Here is a 25053-nt window from a genome sequence, read left to right as displayed (position 1 = left end):
AAAAGTGGTTAACTCGAGACCTTATTGAAACCGTGTTTCGTTTTCCGGTACCGTTCAGCGTTGCATGTGGGCTCAGGGCATTACGTTATATTACGTGTTTAAAATATGTCCATTCCATTTGCTATAGCTACATCTTCCTTTAAACTACACACGGGTATTTTTCCTGCGAAAACTTCCTTTATAGGAGAAATATATGAACGCCGTGAGGTGTCCACTGTTTTTATATGAAAGACACCTGAAGCCCTGAAACGCATATATTTAAAATGCAGGGACGCATTTCTTTTTTTCTGGGATGTCCTCAAGCAAAGTACTAAACAAACAACCTTCCGACGACACCACACGGAGTTAGGTTCATTCCCGTAGAAAAACACTTTGAAATATGTACTGATTATTTCATAATCCTGGGCCTACATGCCATATTTCTAACTAGAAGGCCGTACCTATTGCTGAAATAGATGCGCTACTCGAGAGGCTGTATTTTACTGAAACTGCAGGCGGTGTAATAAGTGAGTATGCGGCCTTATTTCGCCCACCTGAATAGGTACACCGTTTGGGCAGCCTTGAACTTCTTGGAGAAAAAAGATATCTTCATGCGCGCGTTGTTTGGCGCGAAAATAACGTTTTCGTTTAAAGCGTTTGGTTTTTTTGTAAGAAAAAAAACAACAAAAAAAAACAAAAAACTCATAGGCGGGTTTGGATTTCGGCCGAGGTGCGCCATCTGACGGAGGCTAATTGTGAAGGTGTAGTGTAACCGAGATTTTGGTTGCACGATCGTAAATGTTCAAATGTTATTTGCAAAACTGACCCAACCTAGTGTCAAGTCCGCGCAACGCTTACCGTTGAACAAAATGAGTCAGCGCATTAGATAACAACCGAACGCAAATGTGAGAACCAGCCTTAAGACCACGCCAGTCTCACATTACTCCAGGGTAACTGCACTCCCTTAATTGTTTAGCAGTGGAGTTTGAAAATAACCGCAACACCTACACTTATGCGGTTTGTGCAGGTGAGTATTACGGCTAGGGGGACATAGCATAGGGGGCGAATCGTAGCGATCAGTCGGTTAGTTAAGCAAGATTTGTAAATTACCTTCTTTAATTAGTGAATTTTAATTAGGCTTCACTTATAAACTTGCTGAGCATCATCGAAAACAACTCAATCAACTCTTTCTAGAAGGGTATAACTAGGGCTCCGCGTTTTCGGTTTTTATTTTTTTTTCAAAATTCGGCGTACTTTTTTCGGTGTTTATTTTAAAATTCAATTTTCGTTTTTTTTTCGGTGTATATCTATTCCCCAAAAAGTTTACCGATTGTTTTCGGTGAATTTGAAAGAAGCACAATCGGACACCGGGTGAGATGATCCTTGTAGCTCAGATATTTGTGATCACTCAAAGAATAACGACACATATATATGCATCGTCATCGCTACAACTTCCTTCAGGACACACCTCGAAATCGGGGAATTCGCGGGCATAATCTTCAGCGCTATTCTTTTTCCTTCCCATTCTGACAACGTGACCGTCTGAGGTGGTGAACGTGAAAAGACCAGAAAATGGAAAAAAAAAAAAGAAATCCATTGTATTGATGTTTTCAACCACAGGGAAGTTTGAGAGAGTGTGTTAAGAAAGGTATTAACGGCTCTCTTCGATCCTCCGAAGTGCATCAAGCGAAAAACCTCATACTAACTCACACCCGAACTTTTTTTTTTTTTTTTTTGGACCGAGAACTTTACACACTAAGCCCGATCACAAAAAGGGCACATATGTCCCTTGAAGGCCAATCCAAGACCTCTTTTGTTGCATTTTGAACCTTGGGAGAGGGCAATTACGAAGGTGTCACACAATGTCGAACATTGCAAAGCCCTCTCTCTCTCTCCCCCTCCCCCACCGTACTTTTATCGGTTAAAACCGAAAACGCCGAACCTACAAACTGACCTTTTTCGGTTAAAACCGATTTTTTGAAAATGGATTCGGCGTACTGCGATCGGTTTTTATCGGTCCAAATCGAAAACTCCGAACCCCAGGTATAACGCAGGGGCAGCACATTACGGCGTTCCATAACAACGCTCCATTTGCACGCACTTCTAGGTGTCGGTTTCTTATTGGAGCGCATCTCTGCGCCCGCGTTCATGCTCTCCAGTGGCTGCGACACATAATACACGTGCACGCCACTTCCCTCCATCCTACGAGGAAGGCGAGGGGTTGGCTTCGCGCCGCGAGCACTGGGCAGCAGGACCCTGGCCGCAAAGAAGCGCTCCGATAAGAAACTGCAATCTAGGAACGCGTTCATATTAGGTGCTTTTTCAAAACGCCGTAAAACGCTGCCCCTGTCATATTTCTCTTTAAAAAGAGTTGATTTAGCGGTTTCCGATGGTGATCCTCAAGTCTGTGATTGGAACCTTATGTCCAATTTCACCCTTTAAAAAGCTAACAAACAAATTACATTTAATTAGAGGACTGATTGTTACGATTAGCCCCCCCCCCCCCCCCCTCCCCTATGTCCCCCTGGAAGTATAACTCATCTGCACATGCAGCGTAGATCTAGCTTTCACAGCCTTTTTTAAAGAAATCTGTAAAGCTTAAAAAAAACACAAAAAGCACCTTTTATTCTTACATGGAACTAAGATGATCGCTGAAATATGTTTTGTTTCGGAAACTTGCAAAAAAAACATAAGCAAACTGCACTTTTTTTTCTTTTTCACTTAGGTTCCGCATACCTTAACGGACTCTGCGAAGAACTATTTCGTTTCGGTATAGTGGAAGATGTCGCTCATACATACTCCATGGTTTCCGCTGCTGCTCACGAGATAGGACACATGTAAGTCCTTTTGCGAATATTATTTTAGAGCTCTGCTCACTGGCAAAGCTTTTTTAAACGCAGTTTTCTGAATGATACATAAGAACAATTATTAACTCAAAATAAAAAAGTGCCATTTTTATAATAATTGTTTATCTACTTGTTTTCTATATGAAATTGAGTATTGCAGAACCCACCTTTAGGCTAATTGCAACGGTATGTAGAAACTGCCCTACCGGACGAATTTAATGCACCGGTGAGTCTCATAGTCGATATTGGTTCAAGACAAACTCCTATGAATAAAATGAATAAAATATAAAAATCATGTAGTCATATCTGTGGAATTACCAATTATAAATAGGTCAAAACAATAGTTTTTATCTAATACAACTATTGCACATGCAATATTTGACGAGTTAATATATATCAAATTATAACATTTCTAATGAATTGAACCAAAATATTGCTAAATAATACTTAAAATAAAATGTCCTAAATGAGCCAGCTGAAGGCACATCATGGAACACAATCAAAACGAAATGTCAACATGAAAATTAACTTAGAGCGGGTTGATAAAGATGATTTGAAAAAACACTAAAGAATAAAACATGTAGGAACGAGGACGAACAGTAGATTTCTTGAAACAAGCAGCAGACATTTAATGACTGAACCATTATTGCCGTAAGCCCTTCCCTTCCCTGCCATACGAAACTCCTCAGAAAAGGAAATAAAAAAGAAATCCTTCAGAAAAAGACGAAACCCGGGAGAAATAAGAGTCTGTTAAGGCAGAAGACAAAAATGAGAATGTAAGCGAACTGCTCAGTTATCGAAAGAAAATGTAAAGGAATAAGAACGGAAGTAAGATTTTGAAATATTACTTGAAGACGAGCGTGTCGGTGAATTAGATGCAAATGCGTGAAAGAATAAAAACACAAAGGACGGTGACAAGAGAGAGGACCTCTTTTATTTAGTCATAGGGAATGTCAACAAAGATATGTTTACACCTTTATTATCAATGGAAGACAAAAGTCGATCTCTTAAAACCAAAAAAAAAAAAAGCCCAGAATACTAGTACCTCGTCGTGAAACTTGTGCTTTTTAAAACTTATATTTATAGTAAATTTCACTTTCCTTCACCCATTGCCTATGTTTCCCCTTCCAAAACTTCGATATCTTTAAGGGTGATGATTATATTTCGTGTATTTCATGCTGTTGCTAAATGTATTCGTAGAAATCGAAAAAAAAAGAAAAACTAAGAAGAAAAGGAGGGGATTACTTTACACCTGCCACGTGAAATTTATTTCTATCTTGGATAACCATAGAGGAGGCGAGGCAAGCGTCAAATCATCCCCGGCCATCCTACAGGATCAAATTATTTATCTTCCAAATCTGTCCTTCTATTTCCCGATAGCTTCGGCTCATACTTCGAACAAGTGCGGCTCTGGTCCACAATCGGCTGAAGAGTATCACTGGATGCTCATTTTACTTTAAGAATGTGGTCTCTGAAACGAGTGTTGATGTATCTGCCTATAGGGGTGGGACCACCATTCTCACCGTGTTAATGACTATAGACTATCTTCGTTGTTTACAAATATAAACTGCCGCTTACGTTCCAAGCGACTTCCGGTTGCTCCGTCTTTTGCAAGCCTGTCGATCTTGCTCACGTTACCATTGCAAGCAAGCATAACTTCTACACGACCAAAAAGTCGGGGAATATTTAACGAGGGCCTTTGACTGTACAATTTAACATATCGGAGGACGCAAGTTGGTGTAGAAGAATATTCAAAAACGTTTACCAGATCTCACGCCGATGCGTTTTCTCTTTTTGGCATTTTTTTTGGAGAACTGGAGGTTTAACGTTTCATCTACATTTCCAGCAGCGGTGCTAACGTGGCCTTTGATCATTCTTTTTGTAAACCGGAAGTTCTCTGGGACGTCAAGAACTAAAGCACCGTCTGGTGGCGTCTGCCATGAAAAGGCTTCATACACCAATGCGCGGTGCTGACGTCACAGCGCTGCGGTGGTACTGCTATTGGCAGGGCGCATGCGCAGACGCTCCACTTCACGCGAGTCTGGTTTCTGCGCACGCGCACTATCCACACCTCGCGCGGGATTGTTTGGAAACAACGGGTCGGCCTATGCGCTCTTGTGGTTTTCACACCTTTGTAGCGTCCGTTTTGGGTTTAAGAAACGTTCGACTTTAACCAGCTCGCCTGGTTTAGTGCGTTATTTCCGTTCCAATATTTACGAGTGTTCAACCCCGCGTTTGAACTCCTCAGCCTAGCACGCGCATATCTGTAGCTGGGGAAAGCGAGCGAATCACGCGCAGTCGCACAAACACTGAAAACGGAACCGGCCAGAAGCGATGTCTAATCTACGATGACAATACGCAGAAAAGGGATAAGATAAATGTCAAGTGAAATAGGTTTGTTTGGATTGTTCGTGATTGATGTCAATGTGTTAGATATAAATATATAGGACAATGAAAAAGAAGTTTAAGGTGACAGAGATAACATTTTAATCATGCACCACGGCGTAACAACAGCCGTCTTGATGCTTAATGAGAATTGAGCAACAACTATCTGTTTAGTATATATAAAAAATTTATGTTTTGGTGCGATGGAAGTGTGGAAATGTATTTACTCACATATTCTTCCCGTGATGCATCCCGTTGTTAGAGTGTGCATTTTGTGTTGTCCACACTTCACAGTCCTCAGTGGCTTTTGTCACTCACAGACTCGGAATGCCTCACGATGGGGACATTCCGCCCTACCATGCTCCAAACGTGACATGGGAACGATGTTCGGTGACGTCGGGATCTCTCATGGCACCTTCACTTGGCGGCAGAAATGGATGTTTTTTTTCCCACTGTTCTCTGCAACACATGAGGGTTTTTGTAGGGTAAGTAAGGTTCCTCTTATGTTTTAGAGAATGTTTTTGTTTTCTCTATGTCTTAAAACTGCCTTCGCTTAAAAATTAAAATAAAATCTAAGTGCAAGAACTATGACCAACATTAAGGCAGCGGATCAAAAAAAATTCAAACAATGTATACGCATTTTAAGGTATTTAGCGCACAACGTAGAAAGAAGAACCGGACAGAAAAGAGCGACCTTTTCCGTCCTGTTCTTCTCTCTCCTTTGTGCGCTAAATACTTAAATATGTTAGACTACCAACTAGCACAGATGTCAACTTCACTGCAATGTGCACGCCACTTGAATGTTTTAGTTTTTTTTTTGTCTCTGTGTAGACTTCGGAAAATGTAGCCTTTTATCTATACTGCATTTATTCTCAGGTCAGAGCGCAGTCAAACACTAGAATATATTAAACCACAGACGCGTATACTTAACCCGTAAGTTGATGCGAAGTCGCTGAACTCGATTACTTGAGCCGGGAAGGACATCGCACAAAAAGCGAAGAAACGGCGTGACGTTGCACTTCTACCGTTGTAGACTCGTGGCGTCGACTACGCTCGGACCTCATGTCAAACGATGTATGGAGATGTTTTAAACACACTCATCACTTCGATCCCGTGTTACACGCTCGGAATATGACATGAAAATTCACAAGTCAGCGCTATATGAACAGAAGTTGGGGCGTAGGAATACAGCTTACAATCGTATAGCACAGCGTTATTCCAAATTTGAACACTCCGAAAAAAAAAACAGTTTATTTGACTAGGCAGCCGGTGGTCTCGGGTGCTGGTGGACATCCCCTGCGCCAGGGCAGAGACTCGTTGGGTCAGTGGCCTGACTCGCGTGCAAAGTCGTAGCAAGACACCACGCTTTTTAACGCTAAGTACGGGATGTCCGATTAAAAAGCCTATGGCCTAGTGAAAGGTGGACCTGGGAAGCATGCGGCATGATAACGTCTTTGAATTGCTCTGGCCCATGCTCATTTTTTTTTTCGAATCTAGAACTAAAACGCAACCACAAGTATCCCTTTAAGATCACCGTCTGTACGTGTGCCGTTAATATGTTTCCTTCTGACAACCCCGGTGCACTTTTACGCCCTGTAAAAATAATTAACATGTCAACTAAGGGTATGTACACGCCCTATTCGCGGTACTGCGGTAGCCCTAGTTTGCTCCGATTTTTCACTATATAACTTCAAAGTCACACAACTGAGGCAACGTGCTTTTGAAGGTTCTGTTAGAACATACATATCATAGAAGAGTTGCAAAAGATATTTTTATATGATTTTTAAACTAATCCGCATATTGTGAATGGCGCCATTTCAGCGTTTCGTATTCTCTTACCGTTAACCAGGAAAGCAATACTTAGCGCAGCGATTAAAAAAAAAATATGGCAACATGTTGGCAGCGTTTGAAAATCCTAGCATTTGTACACGGGAAAAAACAAAACTTCTGCATTATTGCGCATTGTGCCGTGTTTGAGGTTATTTTCTTTTTTTTTGCTAATACTCCACTCTAATTAATTTAAGTCAATTTTCTTTGAGCGTATTTTGTTGTTAAATATTTCTAAACCCGTAGCCGCGGCAGTTGTTTTGGGGGAGCTGCCCGAAATTGGCCATCTTGCCAAATCTACAAAAACAGCTTCGGTCTGAGTACGCTTAATTTTTTTTTTTTCGGGCTGAAATCTAATTGTTGCCCAAGACAAAATTTGTTTTTGTTCTTTTGGCATTGAATCACCCATATATATATATATATATATATATATATATATATATATATAAGTGAAAGATGCGTACTGTCGGAGTTACTAATTCGAAGTTTATTACGACGTTTCGAGCGGGGACCGCTCTTCATCAGGTAGCGAGTATACAGCCCGCGAATGTTTATATACCCCTAAGAAGAAATTAGAGGGAGTAAAGTGCCGTAGAAAATGGAAACAGCGTTGACAAAACAGATAGATTACACAGAAAGGAGAGGGCACCAAAACTTGACAATCATAAAAAAAAAAAAAAGTTGTTGGTGGGGAGATTATTTCCTCTCACAAAAAAAAAAATAAATAAAAATAAAAATAAAAAAGGGGGTGGCTCGTCTTCAAACCAGAAATAGGATACATGTGACCACCGACGCCCCCAAATCCCGTGACATTCCTTTGTGCTAGAGGTCGAAGTTAAACACTTTGGGGGATTTTTCTTTGGATAAGGAGTGGTAGGGATGTGACAGTCTATGCCTGCCTGAGATTAACCGCTTGAGCCGCATTTATCCGTTTTGGAGGTTCTCTTCGGACTTAAACGTATTAGGATGTGGTTTAACTATCGATTGTTAAGTTTAAAGATCTCCTAGTGTCTTCAGTGTGTGCATCTAGAGAAGCTCAAGGGCGGAGAGGATCAGCTCTCCAAGGAGCCAGCTGCAAACTAAACAGCCTTCCCGGACTTTCATTAATGCCCTGGTTGAAGGTATTAAACTTATAAATAAAATATGATTCTTTTTGCTCTCTTTCAATTTTTGTGCTGAAGCCTGATTCCAAAATTACAACAGAAATGTGCTTGATTGAGTGATTAGAAAGAGACAGGTGCTTTGAGAGCGGAAGGTCGGGGAGTGTTTGTGCGTGACATTTGTGGTTGTTAAAGCGTAGTCTGAAAGCCAAATTAGTCTGTCCGACGTACTGTTTATTACAGACATTGCAGTGCAGGAGATAAATCACGTTTGACGTGCCGCAATCGTAGCTACCCCTTATGTTCCACGTGAACTCTGAATTTGTGCTCGTGGCGTTCTTTGTTTCTAACATGTGCTTGCATACTTTACACCTGGGCTTTCGGCATGGTCGGCAACCTAGGTTTGCGGGAGTGGTAGTTTTTGATTTTACTAAGACGTCCCTGAGATTCCTGCCGCGTCGATAGACGACCCGAGGAGCGGCGGGAAAGATTTCTTTGAGGCGGTCGCTCTGTGACAGAAGATTGTAATTTTTGCTCAATATGTTGTTGATGTTTGGAAGATTGCCTGTATACGTTAAAATAAGGTTAGACTATCTGCTTTCTTGAGGACGCTCTATTCGGTTGCCAATGATTTCTGAGCGGTCGAGGTTTCTTGCCTTGTTTATAGCGTCATCGATTACTTTTGCTGGATACCTCTGCTGGGTTAGTACGCGTTTCAGTTCCTGAGCGTTTTGTTCAAAGTCGTTGTTGTCTGAGCATATGCGCTTAAATCTGTGCGCTTGAGAGTACGGCAGACTAGTCTTACAGTGTCGAGGATGGCAGCTGTTAAAATGGAGGTATTGTTGTCTATCGGTAGGTTTTCTGTAAAGTTTCGTACTTAATTTGTTGTTGGAAATTTCCACAGTTACATCCAGGAAGTTTATGCACTTTTGTGATACGGAGTGAGTAAATTTTATCGATGAGTGAGCTAAATTGAAGGCGGCGATAAATTTCATGAGTTCGTCTTCAGCACCGGCCCAGATCATGAATATGTCGTCGATGTATCTTGTGTAAAACAGCGGTTGAGTGGGGCGTTCAGCGAGAAAGGTGGTTTCCAGTTGTGACATAAATATGTTAGCGTAATTTGGCGCCATCTTAGTTCCCATAGCGGTTCCATTGGTCTGCAGGAAGTGCCTATTCTCAAATTCAAAGTGATTGTTCTCCAAAACCAGTTTCATCAGAATTGAAAGGACGTCCCCCTCGATGTCAAGTGTGTGCTGAGCGTGTTCATACGCTTCGATCACTGCCGCAATTCCGTCTCTGTGGGGTATATTTGTATATAGGGAAGCCACATCAAGGGTTACGAGAAAAGCGTTATCCGGAATGTCTAGTGGGGAAATTTTCTGCAGGAAGTGGCTGGTGTCCTTAACAAACGAAGGGAAGGTTGGAGGAATGTCCCTGATCAGTGTATCGACAAGACTCGAGCTACGTTCGGTGACTGTGCCTATTCCTGACACTATGGGTCGCCCGGGGTTGTTGACCTTGTGTATTTTAGGAAGGAGATAAAAGCGACCGGGTTTAGAGTGGGATGGTTTTATGGCGTTAAAAACCTCCTTGGTTATTTTGCCACTTTTCTTTAGAGCTACTAATTCCTTTATGATGGCCGTTTCAAGCCTTTGTGTGGGGTCTGTCGGTAGTTCGCGGTAAAATGATGCGTCATTCAATTGCCGAAAGCCCTCATCAAGATAATCTTGTCTGTTCATAACAACTATGGAGCCGCCCTTTTCTGCAGGTTTAATAATTAAATCTGCCCTGGCGCTGAGTTTTGTCAGGCACTCATTCTCTGGCCGAGAAAGGTTATATTTTGTCGATCTTTGCCTCTTCACAGCGGAAATGATTTCGCGTTGCGTGATATCAATGTACATGTCGAGGTACTTATCTCTTCGCGGATTAGGCGTCCATTGCTTTTCTGGGTTGGTCAGAATCGTTTGGTTAGGATTCGGTTGGCGGTCGTGAAAGTACTCGCGGAGCCTCATGTTTCGGGCAAACTTGTCCAGATCTTGGTACAATTGAAACTCGTTGTAGTGGCCAGTTGTGGGGCAGAAGGTTAATCCTTTAGAAAGGATGTTGGTCTCTTCCCGCGTTAACACTGCGTCCGATAAATTTACTATGTTGCCTTTGTCCACTGTTTTTTCGCAATGTCTCCCGGAACGCGCTGCAACTTGCGGCCGGCAGCCAATCGTGTCTAGAGCGGCGGAGTTATTTGAAGCCAGCGACGGTTCTGCGTCTGCAACCCGTGTAGGCCCTGGCGGTGGAGAGTGGGCATGGATAGTTGCTTCGGCTGCCATCGAATCAGTACTCATCATGAACGTCGGTTGGGGACATGCGTCAGATATCTTGTCACGCTCGAGTTTTCTCTTTTTCGTTATCCACAGCTCGTTGCGTCTTTTCTGCTCATATAGCTCTATTTCGGCGTTTTCCTCGCAGCTTAGTGACCCGTCGTTTCTGATCTTGATTTCTGTGATCCTTCTGATCCTTCTGTGGAACGACTCCGCGAAGTCCTGGGCCACATCCGATCCGCGAGGCCAGAAATCAAGCGTATCTACCTCAGCCTCGTCTTACCCCGGAGTGTAAACCGCCGCCTGCGTTTCTCCAACCACCGATTCGTAAGGTGGTTCAACGGTCAAGTCAGCACCTTCAACATCGAGGCAAGCAAGCTCTGTCGCCGATCCTCGGGCACCTTCTTCATTCGCCACGCATTCTCGGAGATGCCAGCGCGGCGCGTGCTCGCTGCCGATGGACTACACCCAAGCTCCGAGGGTGTAGCCCTCCTGGCACTCCATCTCCAGAACGTCATCATGCAAAACAAGGAACAAGGGCCAACCGGATGGAGCGACACCCCACGAGCCACCAGAACCCCAGAGTCAGCTGATTCAGTAGGCCCTGCTTCGCCCAGCACAGAGCGTGGTGGCACTCAGCCGACCAACACTACGACCCAGGATTCGCAGCCGCCCACAGCAGGCTCCCGACGGAGGAGCACCCCTCCAGCGGAGGCGAGAAGCCCTTACCTCCTACGGGGCAACTTCTGTACCTTTTCCGATGCTGTCCGCAGCCGTCCCACGCAGCAGAAGTGACTCTACACAGAAAAAGGTACTGTGACGCCCGACCATTCTAAATCCCGAGCATTCCTTACTGTACGTAAAGCCGTTAACAAGCGCGTCAAGCACACCATGCATGCAGAGACGCTTGCTCTTTACTTAAAAAACAAAACCTCGCCCAAAGGTCTCCGTCTATGCCTGAAACCATCATCAGATTCCTTTAACCACATTGAGCATAAACAATGGAATGAAGTCACGCTTGAGGCCTCACTAAAACTAGTCGGAATCACAGAGCAACACCACAGAAGGAAGGCGGCCGAGCTATCACATAGAGAAATCAAGATCAGAAACGACGGGTCACTAAGCTGCGAGGAAAACGCCGAGATAGAGCTATATGAGCAGAAAAGACGCAACGAGCTGTGGATAACGAAAAAGAGAAAACTCGAGCGTGACAAAATATCTGACGCATGTCCCCAACCGACGTTCATGATGAGTACTGATTCGATGGCAGCCGAAGCAACTATCCATGCCCACTCTCCACCGCCAGGGCCTACACGGGTTGCAGACGCAGAACCGTCGCTGGCTTCAAATAACTCCGCCGCTCTAGACACGATTGGCTGCCGGCCGCAAGTTGCAGCGCGTTCCGGGAGACATTGCGAAAAAACAGTGGACAAAGGCAACATAGTAAATTTATCGGACGCAGTGTTAACGCGGGAAGAGACCAACATCCTTTCTAAAGGATTAACCTTCTGCCCCACAACTGGCCACTACAACGAGTTTCAATTGTACCAAGATCTGGACAAGTTTGCCCGAAACATGAGGCTCCGCGAGTACTTTCACGACCGCCAACCGAATCCTAACCAAACGATTCTGACCAACCCAGAAAAGCAATGGACGCCTAATCCGCGAAGAGATAAGTACCTCGACATGTACATTGATATCACGCAACGCGAAATCATTTCCGCTGTGAAGAGGCAAAGACCGACAAAACATAACCTTTCTCGGCCAGAGAATGAGTGCCTGAAAAGACTCAGTGCCAGGGCAGATTTAATTATTAAACCTGCAGATAAGGGCGGCTCCATAGTTGTTATGAACAGACAAGATTATCTTGATGAGGGCTTTCGGCAATTGAATGACGCATCATTTTACCGCGAACTACCGACAGACCCCACACAAAGGCTTGAAACGGCCATCATAAAGGAATTAGTAGCTCTAAAGAAAAGTGGCAAAATAACCAAGGAGGTTTTTAACGCCATAAAACCATCCCACTCTAAACCCGGTCGCTTTTATCTCCTTCCTAAAATACACAAGATCAACAACCCCGGGCGACCCATAGTGTCAGGAATAGGCACAGTCACCGAACGTATCTCGAGTCTTGTCGATACACTGATCAGGGACATTCCTCCAACCTTCCCTTCGTTTGTTAAGGACACCAGCCACTTCAGAAAATTTCCCCACTAGACATTCCGGATAACGCTTTTCTCGTAACCCTTGATGTGGCTTCCCTATATACAAATATACCCCACAGAGACGGAATTTCGGCAGTGATCGAAGCGTATGAACACGCTCAGCACACACTTGACATCGAGGGGGACGTCCTTTCAATTCTGATGAAACTGGTTTTGGAGAACAATCACTTTGAATTTGAGAATAGGCACTTCCTGCAGACCAATGGAACCGCTATGGGAACTAAGATGGCGCCAAATTACGCTAACATATTTATGTCACAACTGGAAACCACCTTTCTCGCTGAACGCCCCACTCAACCGCTGTTTTACACAAGATACATCGACGACATATTCATGATCTGGGCCGGTGCTGAAGACGAACTCATGAAATTTATCGCCGCCTTCAATTTAGCTCACTCATCGATAAAATTTACTCACTCCGTATCACAAAAGTGCATAAACTTCCTGGAGGTAACTGTGGAAATTTCCAATAACAAATTAAGTACGAAACTTTACAGAAAACCTACCGATAGACAACAATACCTCCATTTTAACAGCTGCCATCCTCGACACTGTAAGACTAGTCTGCCGTACTCTCAAGCGCACAGATTTAAGCGCATATGCTCAGACAACAACGACTTTGAACAAAACGCTCAGGAACTGAAACGCGTACTAACCCAGCAGAGGTATCCAGCAAATGTAATCGATGACGCTATAAACAAAGCAAGAAACCTCGACCGCTCAGAAATCATTGGCAACCGAATAGAGCGTCCTCAAGAAAGCAGACAGTCTAACCTTATTTTAACGTATACAGGCAATCTTCCAAACATCAACAACATATTGAGCAAAAATTACAATCTTCTGTCACAGAGCGACCGCCTCAAAGAAATCTTTCCCGCCGCTCCTCGGGTCGTCTATCGACGCGGCAGGAATCTCAGGGACGTCTTAGTAAAATCAAAAACTACCACTCCCGCAAACCTAGGTTGCCGACGATGCCGAAAGCCCAGGTGTAAAGTATGCAAGCACATGTTAGAAACAAAGAACGCCACGAGCACAAATTCAGAGTTCACGTGGAACATAAGGGGTAGCTACGACTGCGGCACGTCAAACGTGATTTATCTCCTGCACTGCAATGTCTGTAATAAACAGTACGTCGGACAGACTAATTTGGCTTTCAGACTACGCTTTAACAACCACAAATGTCACGCACAAACACTCCCCGACCTTCCGCTCTCAAAGCACCTGTCTCTTTCTAATCACTCAATCAAGCACATTTCTGTTGTAATTTTGGAATCAGGCTTCAGCACAAAAATTGAAAGAGAGCAAAAAGAATCATATTTTATTTATAAGTTTAATACCTTCAACCAGGGCATTAATGAAAGTCCGGGAAGGCTGTTTAGTTTGCAGCTGGCTCCTTGGAGAGCTGATCCTCTCCGCCCTTGAGCTTCTCTAGATGCACACACTGAAGACATTAGGAGATCTTTAAACTTAACAATCGATAGTTAAACCACATCCTAATACGTTTAAGTCCGAAGAGAACCTCCAAAACGGATAAATGCGGCTCAAGCGGTTAATCTCAGGCAGGCATAGACTGTCACATCCCTACCACTCCTTATCCAAAGAAAAATCCCCCAAAGTGTTTAACTTCGACCTCTAGCACAAAGGAATGTCACGGGATTTGGGGGCGTCGGTGGTCACATGTATCCTATTTCTGGTTTGAAGACGAGCCACCCCCTTTTTTATTTTTATTTTTATTTTTTATTTTTTGTGTGAGAGGAAATAATCTCCCCACCAACAACCTTTTTTTTTTTATGATTGTCAAGTTTTGGTGCCCTCTCCTTTCTGTGTAATCTATCTGTTTTGTCAACGCTGTTTCCATTTTCTACGGCACTTTACTCCCTCTAATTTCTTCTTAGGGGTATATAAACATTCGCGGGCTGTATACTCGCTACCTGATGAAGAGCGGTCCCCGCTCGAAACGTCGTAATAAACTTCGAATTAGTAACTCCGACAGTACGCATCTTTCACTTATTAACTTTTCCCGGTCCATTGTTTTCATATTTACCTTACTTTACCTATATATATATATATATATATATATATATATATATAATTTGTTTTTATTTTGCCAAAATTTAAAATTATAACCGGGCATGCTCGGCGGAACTTATCTGAAAACAGCCTATAGAGGTTTTTCCAAGCGCGAAGCTGAGAAAAAGTAGGTATTAAAAACAAATCTTGACTCGCTTTTATATCAATTATCGTTCAAGAGAAGGCAGCGTTAAATGCAAAAAAAGGACACGTAAGTCCAGTACTTTACCTTCTAGTGTGTTCAAATTAATTCTTATTTTAATATCACAAAACATTGGCTTAAAAAACAATAGGTTTGGCTGCTAGTAAATGAAAATGTACGCCAGAACATTGTTTTTTTTGTGAAGTGTTTTCAATTAAACATTTCATCTTGATTCTCACCTTTTTCTTCAAAATGAAAGTCTGTTCTAGCAACACTGAACGTGTGAAATTAATGGCAGGAATTGTTACCCTGTCTAGATAGGAGAAATATTTTTCGCCTGATTCAAATTAACCTATTATTGTGTAAGTAATGCTGTGGAAGCTCACTTCATCACCTGCTCAGCCGTAGGAACAATTATTTTCAACATACCTTGTTTCTATACAGCGAGTTCAAGCCTACCAGTGACTTCGTGCCACTGAAATTTGGAAAATTGTTTTTAATGTTTTAGCACCGGCTTTAGTTGTCATTTTCTCAGAAGCTGTTTAGAATTTAGAGATACTAAAAACCATATGGGAAAAAGTACGCTTCGGGCATATAGAAAATGCAACCAGTTTCAGTCGGCTCCGTAAATTAACTGTATTGGCCAGAATCAACGTGGAAAGGCTACAATATATGTGCAGTTAGTCCAAAAAGTAACCATAGTGTTGGTATAGCGTTCTCAAGTGCCTTTGGTTTCCATATATGTCGTTGGTGCAGGACGGGGATTCCACTCTTCCGATAACCCTGGTAAACACGGATCATATAAAACTTTAGTTTTACATGTTGTAGTTATGAGCTGATGAATATAACTTAGCCGCGATGAAACGTACCGTGGAGGTAAATAATATTTCTGCGTAAAGATGAAGTCGATTATATTAATTGCGTTTTGGAAGGACACGAGTGGTTTTACGGCGCTATGATAGAGATGTCACTTAAGCGCTAACTTCTCATTCTACAGAGCTCTAATTACAGACAGAGCTTAAGTGGTGAAAATAATCTCCCGCCCACTTATGGCCACAGTTCAGTTAGAGCAAGAGAGTGCAAAAAATCCAGATTTATTTGGAACAATTGGTAGCGAGTTAATTAATCTTTCTTGACTTTACGTATCCCCAACATATTTGACATGATGTGAAATGTTAAAAAAAAATAGGCATCTCGTATAGAAGGAACTCTAGGAACGAATGTAGGAATGAGCTTTCGAGGAATTACGTTGCTTCAGTACTCATGGTCCTTTGCAATACTAATTACATTGAAAATCAAAGTAGCATTAAAGCACAAAATAAGCTTTTATTTAAATTCAAATACGGGATAATCTCGTCTCTACAAGGGCGCATAAAAATACGCTTGGTCGAATCGCCAACATACGTTGATTAGTCAATGCCCACTCACGTTTCGGTGACTATCTAGATTCTAGAAACAATTAAAAAAATAAAATAGGATTAAGTGCAGTTGCCCAGAGTGATAAAAAGGCAACCACAAAACTAGCGAGTGCGGAAACAGGTCGCGATTACAGCGGGTCGTTTCGACAAATTCCTCCGTCGAAGCCAATGATCGACTTCCTTGCCTCACTCTTGAATATTGGAGGAGATCGAACTATAAGGGGTGCTCTGACCCGTTTGTTGTCTCCACACCTCGGTTTTTACCAAAAAAAGAGGTCTGTGAACTGGCTACAGGTTAACGTAAAAATATTAACAATAAACGAAGTGACGTTTATTCTTAGTGGGAGATCTCTCCCGAAAACAGTCGTCAGGAAATGCGAGCTTGACCCACTTGGGATTCTGTGCTCAGCTGGGCATAAGCAGCGTGCATTGTTCATGCAGGCCGGAGAAACGCAGCTGATTTCAAACTACGCGGCACATTTTGTTCTCGACTTTTTTAATAAGACTAAAATAATTTTATTATGAATCGTTAGACCACCCATAAGCATAACGTGGTTTCTGTATACTCATTTTTAGCATTGATGCTCACAAACGTTCGAATATTTCCAGACTTCAGACGGAACAATGTTACAAAGTGAAGTCGAAGAAAGCCTTCCAAGCACCTTGCCAACTTCCGGGCGTGGGACTGAACATGACAGATTTATGCAAGAAGCTACATCCTGACACCCCTGGAATAACGGGCTTCTCTGTAAGAGGCATCAAATCAATTATTTCAGTATTCGGAGGGACCTAGCAATCTACAGAGGACTTATTTCATCTCAAATTAAGAGGGAAGAGAGGTCCGAATTTCTAGTTTCAAGTTAAGACATATATGTTCTAGGGAAGTCACTATTTAGAAAAAAAGAAGATAGCCACTAATTGGAATACCTATTTGTTCTCCATTTATGGAGCAAGAAATGACCGCGGTTGAAATTAGCTTCTTTTCCGATTGTCGAAGGTAGCGTGTTTGACTCTCTCTTCTCTAATGGCTTTGTCTCTGTGTTTTTTCTTTTCTTTTTGTCTAGATCTATGTGGGCACCGTGAAACGCTTTTAATATAATTAAATTTAAAAAAAAAAGTTATATTTGTTTAGAGAATTCGTCTAACTAACCTTCTAGGTCAATTTCATATGAACATTGCACGGTTGAGTTTTGCGAAGTGAGGTTAAAAACACAATCAAGCTGGTGAATAACTCATTTAAAACCCGTCTCGGAATTGAAATAGATATCTGAGACCTGCCAAGATATATTTAAAACTATTATGCGCAAAAAAAGGCCCAAAAGGAGTAGTAAAATTTATTCAAGTCATTTATTTGTACGCATTATTTACTGTAATATCGTAACTTAAATGCTAGAAATTTAGAAAGTTCAGTAGCTGAAATTAATGTTTTCAAAAAACACTATTTTCCGGTTTCGTAGAAAATATTTCTTTCTAGAAAACATTCTTAGTTTATAAATGTAATATTTGGTTTTTATGACCTGTATTAAGAAACAATATTTTAATATGCCTGTGTGTGTTTAGCTAGAAAAACAGACAAACAAAAAAGTCAAATTTTGGGGTTTTACGTGCCAAACCTACGACGGGCATCTGGCACGCCCCAGCGGAGCCACCGAGGCGGCTCTAGAAAAGCAGACATTATCGAGCTCGGGTGTCTCTGTGGTTTTTAGGGTATGTTGGTATGTCACTCGGGTGATATGTCCACGCCATATTTGCGGACTTGCTGAGAGGAGACAGGAGCGAGACTGAGACGGCGTAAGTGTTATAAAGAACTGTTTTATGTAGAAATAAGAAGTCTTTATGCAAGGTGAAACAAAATAAATCAAATATTGCACAAAGCATTCTTTTTAGCGTGCAGGCACTGAGACAAAGTTCAACCAATACAGCAAAACATTGCTGCTAAGACTCCTAGGTTCGAATTTTATCCCGACTTCGAACGTACTAGCTGCGGCTCTCCGTCCTAAGCTCGCCGTGGCGTCCACCCCATTTGAAGCATTCGTGTACAAAATAATGATTTAGAAAACAAAAAATATATACTCCAAATAGCTTGTTTGTCTTACATTCGCGACACATTGCACGCCACTACAACCTTCGGCCACAAACAGACCCCCAGAGGCCGTGAACGTCTAATGTCCAAGAAGATGGAAGCGCAATATGATAATACAATGAGGTTATAAGACATAAACGGAGCAGGATGTATTTTTAATGCCTAGTCATAAAACAAAACACAATCTATTTCGTTAGTAATGATTCCACACAGCCCAAGCTTATGAAGAAAGGTATTGCAGAATGACGTTTTAAAGCTTCTGTAGCAAAGCCTTACATCCGCAAGAGCTCGAACATTTTCATAGTCAAGTCGTGAGACTGCAGTCGGTAGTCTTTCCAAAGTATTTTGTATTAGGTGTCGGGGGGAACAATTTAAAAATATTAAGAACTCCTCTTCACTCATTTCTGAAGGAGTGTGTTAAACTACCTCGCGTCCCGTTGTGATTAGGTACCTGCACATTATTCCCGGCAGCGTTAAAGCTGCTTCCAGGTTCAGTATAGGGGTTGTCTCTTCAGCACTTCCAAAACTAAAGCCCTTATGCAATTCAAACTAAATCGTAGGATGAAACCGATTTTTAGGCGAGGTAACACATACTTGCAAATATGTGGCTTGCGAAGTTGTTAGTTTAAAAATCTCCTTTTCCTGTGGCAAAATCTGGGAAGGCCAGACCAGCAGGGCTTGTGGGCCTTATGCCTTTATGAAGAGCTCTATCAGAACACTAAAATGTGTGCTGCAATAACTGTTGCCGCCTTTCCCAGTTAAATAATATTCAAATATAGGACAAACATCTAAATAAAAGCCTTAGAGGAACTCGTGGCGTATTTTTCTTTCTTCATTATTGTCGTTATGTTTGTGTTAGTACAAAATCAGTTACTATTTCCGATGTTGGCGGCCCTTCTTAACCAGCCTGACAAATTTCTTTGACGGTGTTTTAATTATTGTTTTGAGGGACTGTTGTCCTGTCCGGTTTCATGTTACTTATTTATTCATTTTTATGCAGATGTAGCTTGTTATGAAAGAACACGAATATCAATTGAACTTGGAACTTCAAACATTAAAGAACAAATTTCCGCCGACGACCCTGAACAAGAAGCTTCCAATAAAAAGCTAAACTAAATTCAGTGTCGCGGCATATAAAAAACGCAGTACAATATTAGACAAAACAAGAACACCACCACCTAAGCTAAATAAGCACACACTGTTTTAGTTAAAAAAAAAAAAAACGAATGATTATGTGGTCGATGACGACGTAATTAAGCAATGTCGGCAAATTATGAAAAAAATTGCTGTCCATATATAGTGCAGAAATGGCGTGCGATTCATTATGTGTCCGTTGAATAATGATTATTGATTCCCGTTTAGTCAAATCTGAAAGATCCGTATTATATAACCTAGATAACGTTTTATGATTGCAAAAGCCTAAAAGCACGTGGTAACACATTGTATCATGGAAAAAGTCATTACGGGTGGGGCAGTAAGCATGGTGTGGCCATCATAGATTCGCCATGCTTACGTCATTCCATCCATCAGGATCCATCATGAATCCACTATGCTTACGTCACACCACTCGTTATCAGTTTTTCCATATTACGATATGTTACGATATGCGTCGATGCCACTTTGGCCATCATAATTACGTACTTACATTTTCCAATGGGGATGAGAAGCAATACACTCTATACTGAAAAAACAACATAATATACGGTAGGCATAGCCACCGCCAACTTCCGTAATATTACGATTAAGATTTGGTACTGGTGTCAGCGCTGTGTGTGGTTTTCACTTGTGCTGTATTTCTTTTGTGCTGCTTTATTTATTTTGATTATGCAATGACTGGCCTAACTACACACGTTGATCTGCAATCCTAACTGTCCCCGTATACGTTTTGCACAGCAATAGAAAAATTATCGTTAATAGTTGATTTGGGCGCTTCCATTCAATGTATCCACTGTGCAATATCTGCCGACTAATTTTCTTTGTTGGTATAATAAGATGTCGACTAATGCGCTCTTATTTTTTTGCCAATGCTTTATTGTTGGTGCTCATTAACAGTTTTATTTTTATTGCCTGTTGAGCAGTGTCTTACTGTGACTGGGCTTCGTCAAAGCCCCAAAAACGTTTGTGTCCGAAGTAAAGAAACAATCGAACGAACCGGCCATTTCCTTCGCGGTCCCATCTACCACCTACATTAATAAAACAGAATGTGTTCTATGAGCCCATTTTTATGGATATCTCCAGCATTTGGATGAACCCCCGGCTGTAACGGCCAGCTGTATTAGCCGGATGAAATGAAAACCGTGGACCGAAAAGAATTCAGTTCTTAGGAAACCATATCAAAAGTCGCACGCGCACGATTTGAACTCACACCACTGAGATTGTGAGCCAAGTGCTTTACCGACTGAGCCATCTAGGTTTTATTTTTTTTTTCTTAATAATCAAGCTATCCAGTGTCAGTGGTAGCTAAGACGCAAACGCGTACGCATTGGCGCGGCACTGAAACGCGCGGTCGCGCGCTTCTCGGCATTTCCGGTTTGGCTAGGCCATCTCGCGGCGTGTTGTTAGAGAGGGCAGCGAATCTTAGGCAGGCGGTACCGTAGGGCCCTTACAAAAATATGTATGGATACCTCTAGGACGTTCTATAGACCAGCGTCCATAGGCAGGACAAAAGGCATCTATAGGCACACCACGACCTCTGTTGCCTCCGTGAAGTCGTCCTATGGCTGCCCTATAGAATATTGGCCAACGGACGTTCTTTGGACGTCCTATTCTATGGATGATGTGTGGTCGTCCTATACCCTCTCTATGGCAAGACGCCATATAGAGTCCATAGGGGCTCTATAGGGTGTCTACACAGGGTCTTTACGGTGTCTATAGGGCGCTGCAGAAAACCCATACGAAGTCTACAAGGAGTCCCTAGGGAGTCCACAGGGAAGCCATACAAGGTCTAGACAGGGTCTTCAGAAAAGCCATACAAGGTCTACCGGGAGCCCATACAGGGTCTGCAGAGAAGCCACTCAGTATGCAGGGGTTCTGCTACGGGGTCCGCAACGACCTACGTTTCTAGAGCAAGTCAGTTGGTAAACTGCTAAAGAGCTTTCTCTGAAAAAGCGGCACCCCGATCTGTACTCGAAAACCAAACTGATCGCGATCGCAACGCCACCATTCCACCCGCAGCGGCCACTCGGATAACTGCACGACTGCGTGTGCTGGTTTGGGACTATCGATATTCGACCGCATGTTTCTGTTCTGCTTTGGCTTTAATCGGCCACTTTGGCGCCGAAACATATACGGTAGAAGAGGGGTTTCAGGGATGCCAACCCCTGTCTCCCAGGCGGACGCGCCGCGAATTGCCACCGAAGTTAGGACGCACCCAAGTCGGGACGCGCTACCTGAAGTCGCCGGTGAGGCATGGCTGTAAAAAAAATATTAATTGTGCAGCAAAACCCTGTAAGCTAAAAGTGTATGGAAACATCACGCTCTTGTCATTTTGTACTGATCTCCAATAAAGGATTCTACAAAAACAGCTTTTCACCATTTGTTTTTACGCAAAAACGTGCTCTGTAAAAGTCATGTTAAAGAGTGTAGGGTCCTGGGGGTCTGCAAAGAAGCCATACAAGGTCTATAAGGAGTACGTAAGGGGTTCACAGGGAAGCCATACAGGGTCCACAGGGAAGCCATACAGGGTCCACAGGGAAGCCATACAGGGTCCACAGGGAAGCCATACAGGGACTACACGGGATCCTTATGGAGTCTGCAGAGAAGCGATAAAGGGTCTGCACGGAGCCCCTACGTGGTTCATAGAGAAGCCACTTTAAGCGATGGCGGTACCGCGGTGTGAGAATCGCACTCCCTAGCTCCTGGATGATTGGCCTCATAACAAAACGGCTTGCCTACACTTTCCTGACGTGAAAAAAAAACAAAGTAAATCTCTGATACTGCGTGTATATAGCAAAACTACAATTACTTACGCGTCGCTCGCAGACGCAGCCCAGTATACCGCTTTTTTACGACGATCATCCAGATGACCGCAATTTTGATAGGCACTAGTGCGCCCCCTATTGGTTGTGAAACTTGCGAATATCTACGGGGGCCGCAGCGACCCACATATACCTACCTCCCACTGAGAAAGTAAAAACATTATTCCGGCACATACTAAACACTTCCATCTCCACAATGAGGTTGGATATGCCTCCAGACATCAATGTAACATATTGATACCCGGAACTTAATTAACAACTCTTTAACTCGGACACCTCGCTACACCTAAAGAAAACGTCTACCCGGCATCACTTTATTAATGCACCAATATATAGCTCACACCATAGAGAGGCAATAGGATGACCATAGATTTACCGGCACCATAGAACGGAAATAAAAAGGAATGAAAAACTTTTTCTTTCGCGAAGATCTCTAGAGCGTTGTTGTGTCCATTTTGTGGCAAACCAGTGGTACATAGACGGTCTAAGAACTTTTTACAGGAACCCATAGGATGGACAAAGAGGTAATAAAACGGCAAAAGTATGGACATAGGACGTCCATACATATTTTTGTAGGGGGGACGCACTTCTCTTCTGCCACAGTGGTTGTGGCTCCTACAAAGCCAGAAACCCCCATAAGTGGAAGGCCTATCACACATTTGTGGCTCACCAATCTTTGTAAGAATGATCAAGCTTGCCTCTCATGCAGAAAGCTCGACGTCTTTCGAATAAACAATCTGACTTTTGGAGGTCTAGATCTTATTCCAAACTAAGCAAGACATATGATTGCTCTGAATGGACATAACGTTTCATTAAATGATATAATTGTTTGCTCGACAGACCCCGAAATATGACGGGAAGTGCAAATTTCTGTGCATTGCGATGGTCAACACTACCATACATTTCTTCACTCACCGCCATATAGATGGAATGCCTTGCGGCAAAGGAAGGGTAAGTGGAGTGGGCCTTTTAGACCGTTGACGATCAGTATTTTCCAAGAGTTTTAACTTATAATAATTAAAGACACCTTACTTCGTTATCAGTGAAAAAGTTTCGTTTCTGCTTGATTCCAAACAATTTTTTAATGACTACTCTTTTGAAGGCGTGGTCGGCCTGTTTGTGATGGTCGTGCATCCTAGTCACAAAGTACATGCATTAAAAACTGCGGCTCGCGGTCAAGAGCATTGATATTATCCAAACTTTGGTAGGCCTCTAGAATTTTGCCCTCTACTCACGAATAGACCTGTACATCAATATTTTCTTAAACTAATATGCATGTGTTACTGGCCAAATGTTTGTTGTTCAAGTCTGGTTTTATTCAAAAAAGAGGAATAGGAGATACACAGAAGGAGCCAGCAAGAAGTCGTATTGTACTTAAAGATGTAGACCAACTTTTTTTTTGTTAAGTATCAATTGGTTATTTTGGAAAACAAAATGTACGATCCTTAAATCCAAGTTCAAGATTTAGTTCAGAAATACAATTGTTGCTAGCAAAGGCGAAACAGTTCTTCAAAATTTAAGAAATGTGAGAGCGTAGTATCCCAGACGTAACTGCATATATGAACACCATGTTGCCTCGTTACAAAAGTAGCCATAAAAAATAACACTCAGCTGCGATGCTTGAAATTCTCACCATTACGGCCTCAATATTGTAGATATATTGAACTTTTCACTATGTGTTTCTTGAGTGTGCACTCATCGGCGGACGTCATTGCATTCTGCAAGCGAAAGGCGTGTTTTCCTTATTCCATTTTTCGTCGGGGTTTATCGTTTTGTGGTTTTGCAGTATTTTTTTTTTTAAATAAATCTAAGGGCGAATACAGGCTGAGGAGTAATTTTATTTTTATATTGTCCATGCGAATTCCGGTATCACATACAAACCCGTCTTGAGATGTGTGGCTACAGTTATATTGCGTTGAAAGTATTCAGCAAAATATCAAATACGTTTACAATCTCCTGTAACGCCGAATTAGAGCGCAACTCTCGAGGAGGAGGAGGTGATGGTGGGAAGGGGAAGGTATGCCCCTATTTCTTCCCTGCTACATTTAGCGCGAAAAAGTTTCGCCTAAATATAGCAGGAAATATTTTAGCGGAATTTAGCGGGAATATTGGCAATGTTTGATACTTGTAACGTCACGCAACGTCACACGTGATGTCATACGTCACGTGCTTCCAATAATGACGTCACACGAGACGTTACGTGTGACGTCATGAAGGTAACCCTCGTGAGGGCAAGCCTCGTGACCTCGTGAGGGTAACACTCATAACCCTCTTGAGGGTAACCCTAGTGACCTTTGTGAGCCTAACCCTCGTGACACTTGTGACAGAAACCTTCGTGACTTTCGTGAGGGTAACCCTCGTAACCCTTGTCAGGGTAACCCTATGACCCTATTGAGGGTGACCCTTGTATCCCTTGTCAACCTCGTGAAGGTAACCCTCGTGACCCTTGTGAGGGTAACCCTCGAAACCCTTGTGAGGGTAACCTTCGTTTACCTTGTGAGGGTAACTCTCGGAGCCTTCGTGCGTGTAAACATCGTAACCCTCGTGACGGGAACCCTCGTAACCTACTCCTAACGCCACGAGGGCTACCCTCACGAGGGTAGCCCTCGTGGCGTAACACGTGATGTCAATATGGAAAATTCCCCATAATGCAACGCGTGGTTACACCGATGGCGACGCC

General features: G+C 42.7%; 1 protein-coding gene across 1 annotated transcript; it reads left to right on the top strand.

Moving 5' to 3' along the window:
- Window positions 1-512: 512 nt before the first annotated feature.
- LOC120836096 (zinc metalloproteinase-disintegrin-like lachestatin-1) lies at window positions 513-23496 on the top strand. Its single transcript, XM_040205356.2, has 6 exons — window positions 513-639; window positions 2705-2816; window positions 5531-5695; window positions 16923-17061; window positions 23214-23324; window positions 23476-23496. The coding sequence occupies exons 1-6, from the start codon at window positions 513-515 to the stop codon at window positions 23494-23496; spliced, it is 675 nt and encodes a 224-aa protein (XP_040061290.2).
- Window positions 23497-25053: the final 1557 nt, after the last annotated feature.

The sequence above is a fragment of the Ixodes scapularis genome, unplaced genomic scaffold (assembly GCF_016920785.2).
Source record: "Ixodes scapularis isolate PalLabHiFi unplaced genomic scaffold, ASM1692078v2 PGA_scaffold4__175_contigs__length_147842914, whole genome shotgun sequence".
Taxonomy (NCBI): Eukaryota; Metazoa; Arthropoda; class Arachnida; order Ixodida; family Ixodidae; genus Ixodes; species Ixodes scapularis.
The sequence above is the reverse complement of the archived record's forward strand: the minus strand, read 5'-3'. Positions and strand labels throughout refer to the sequence as shown.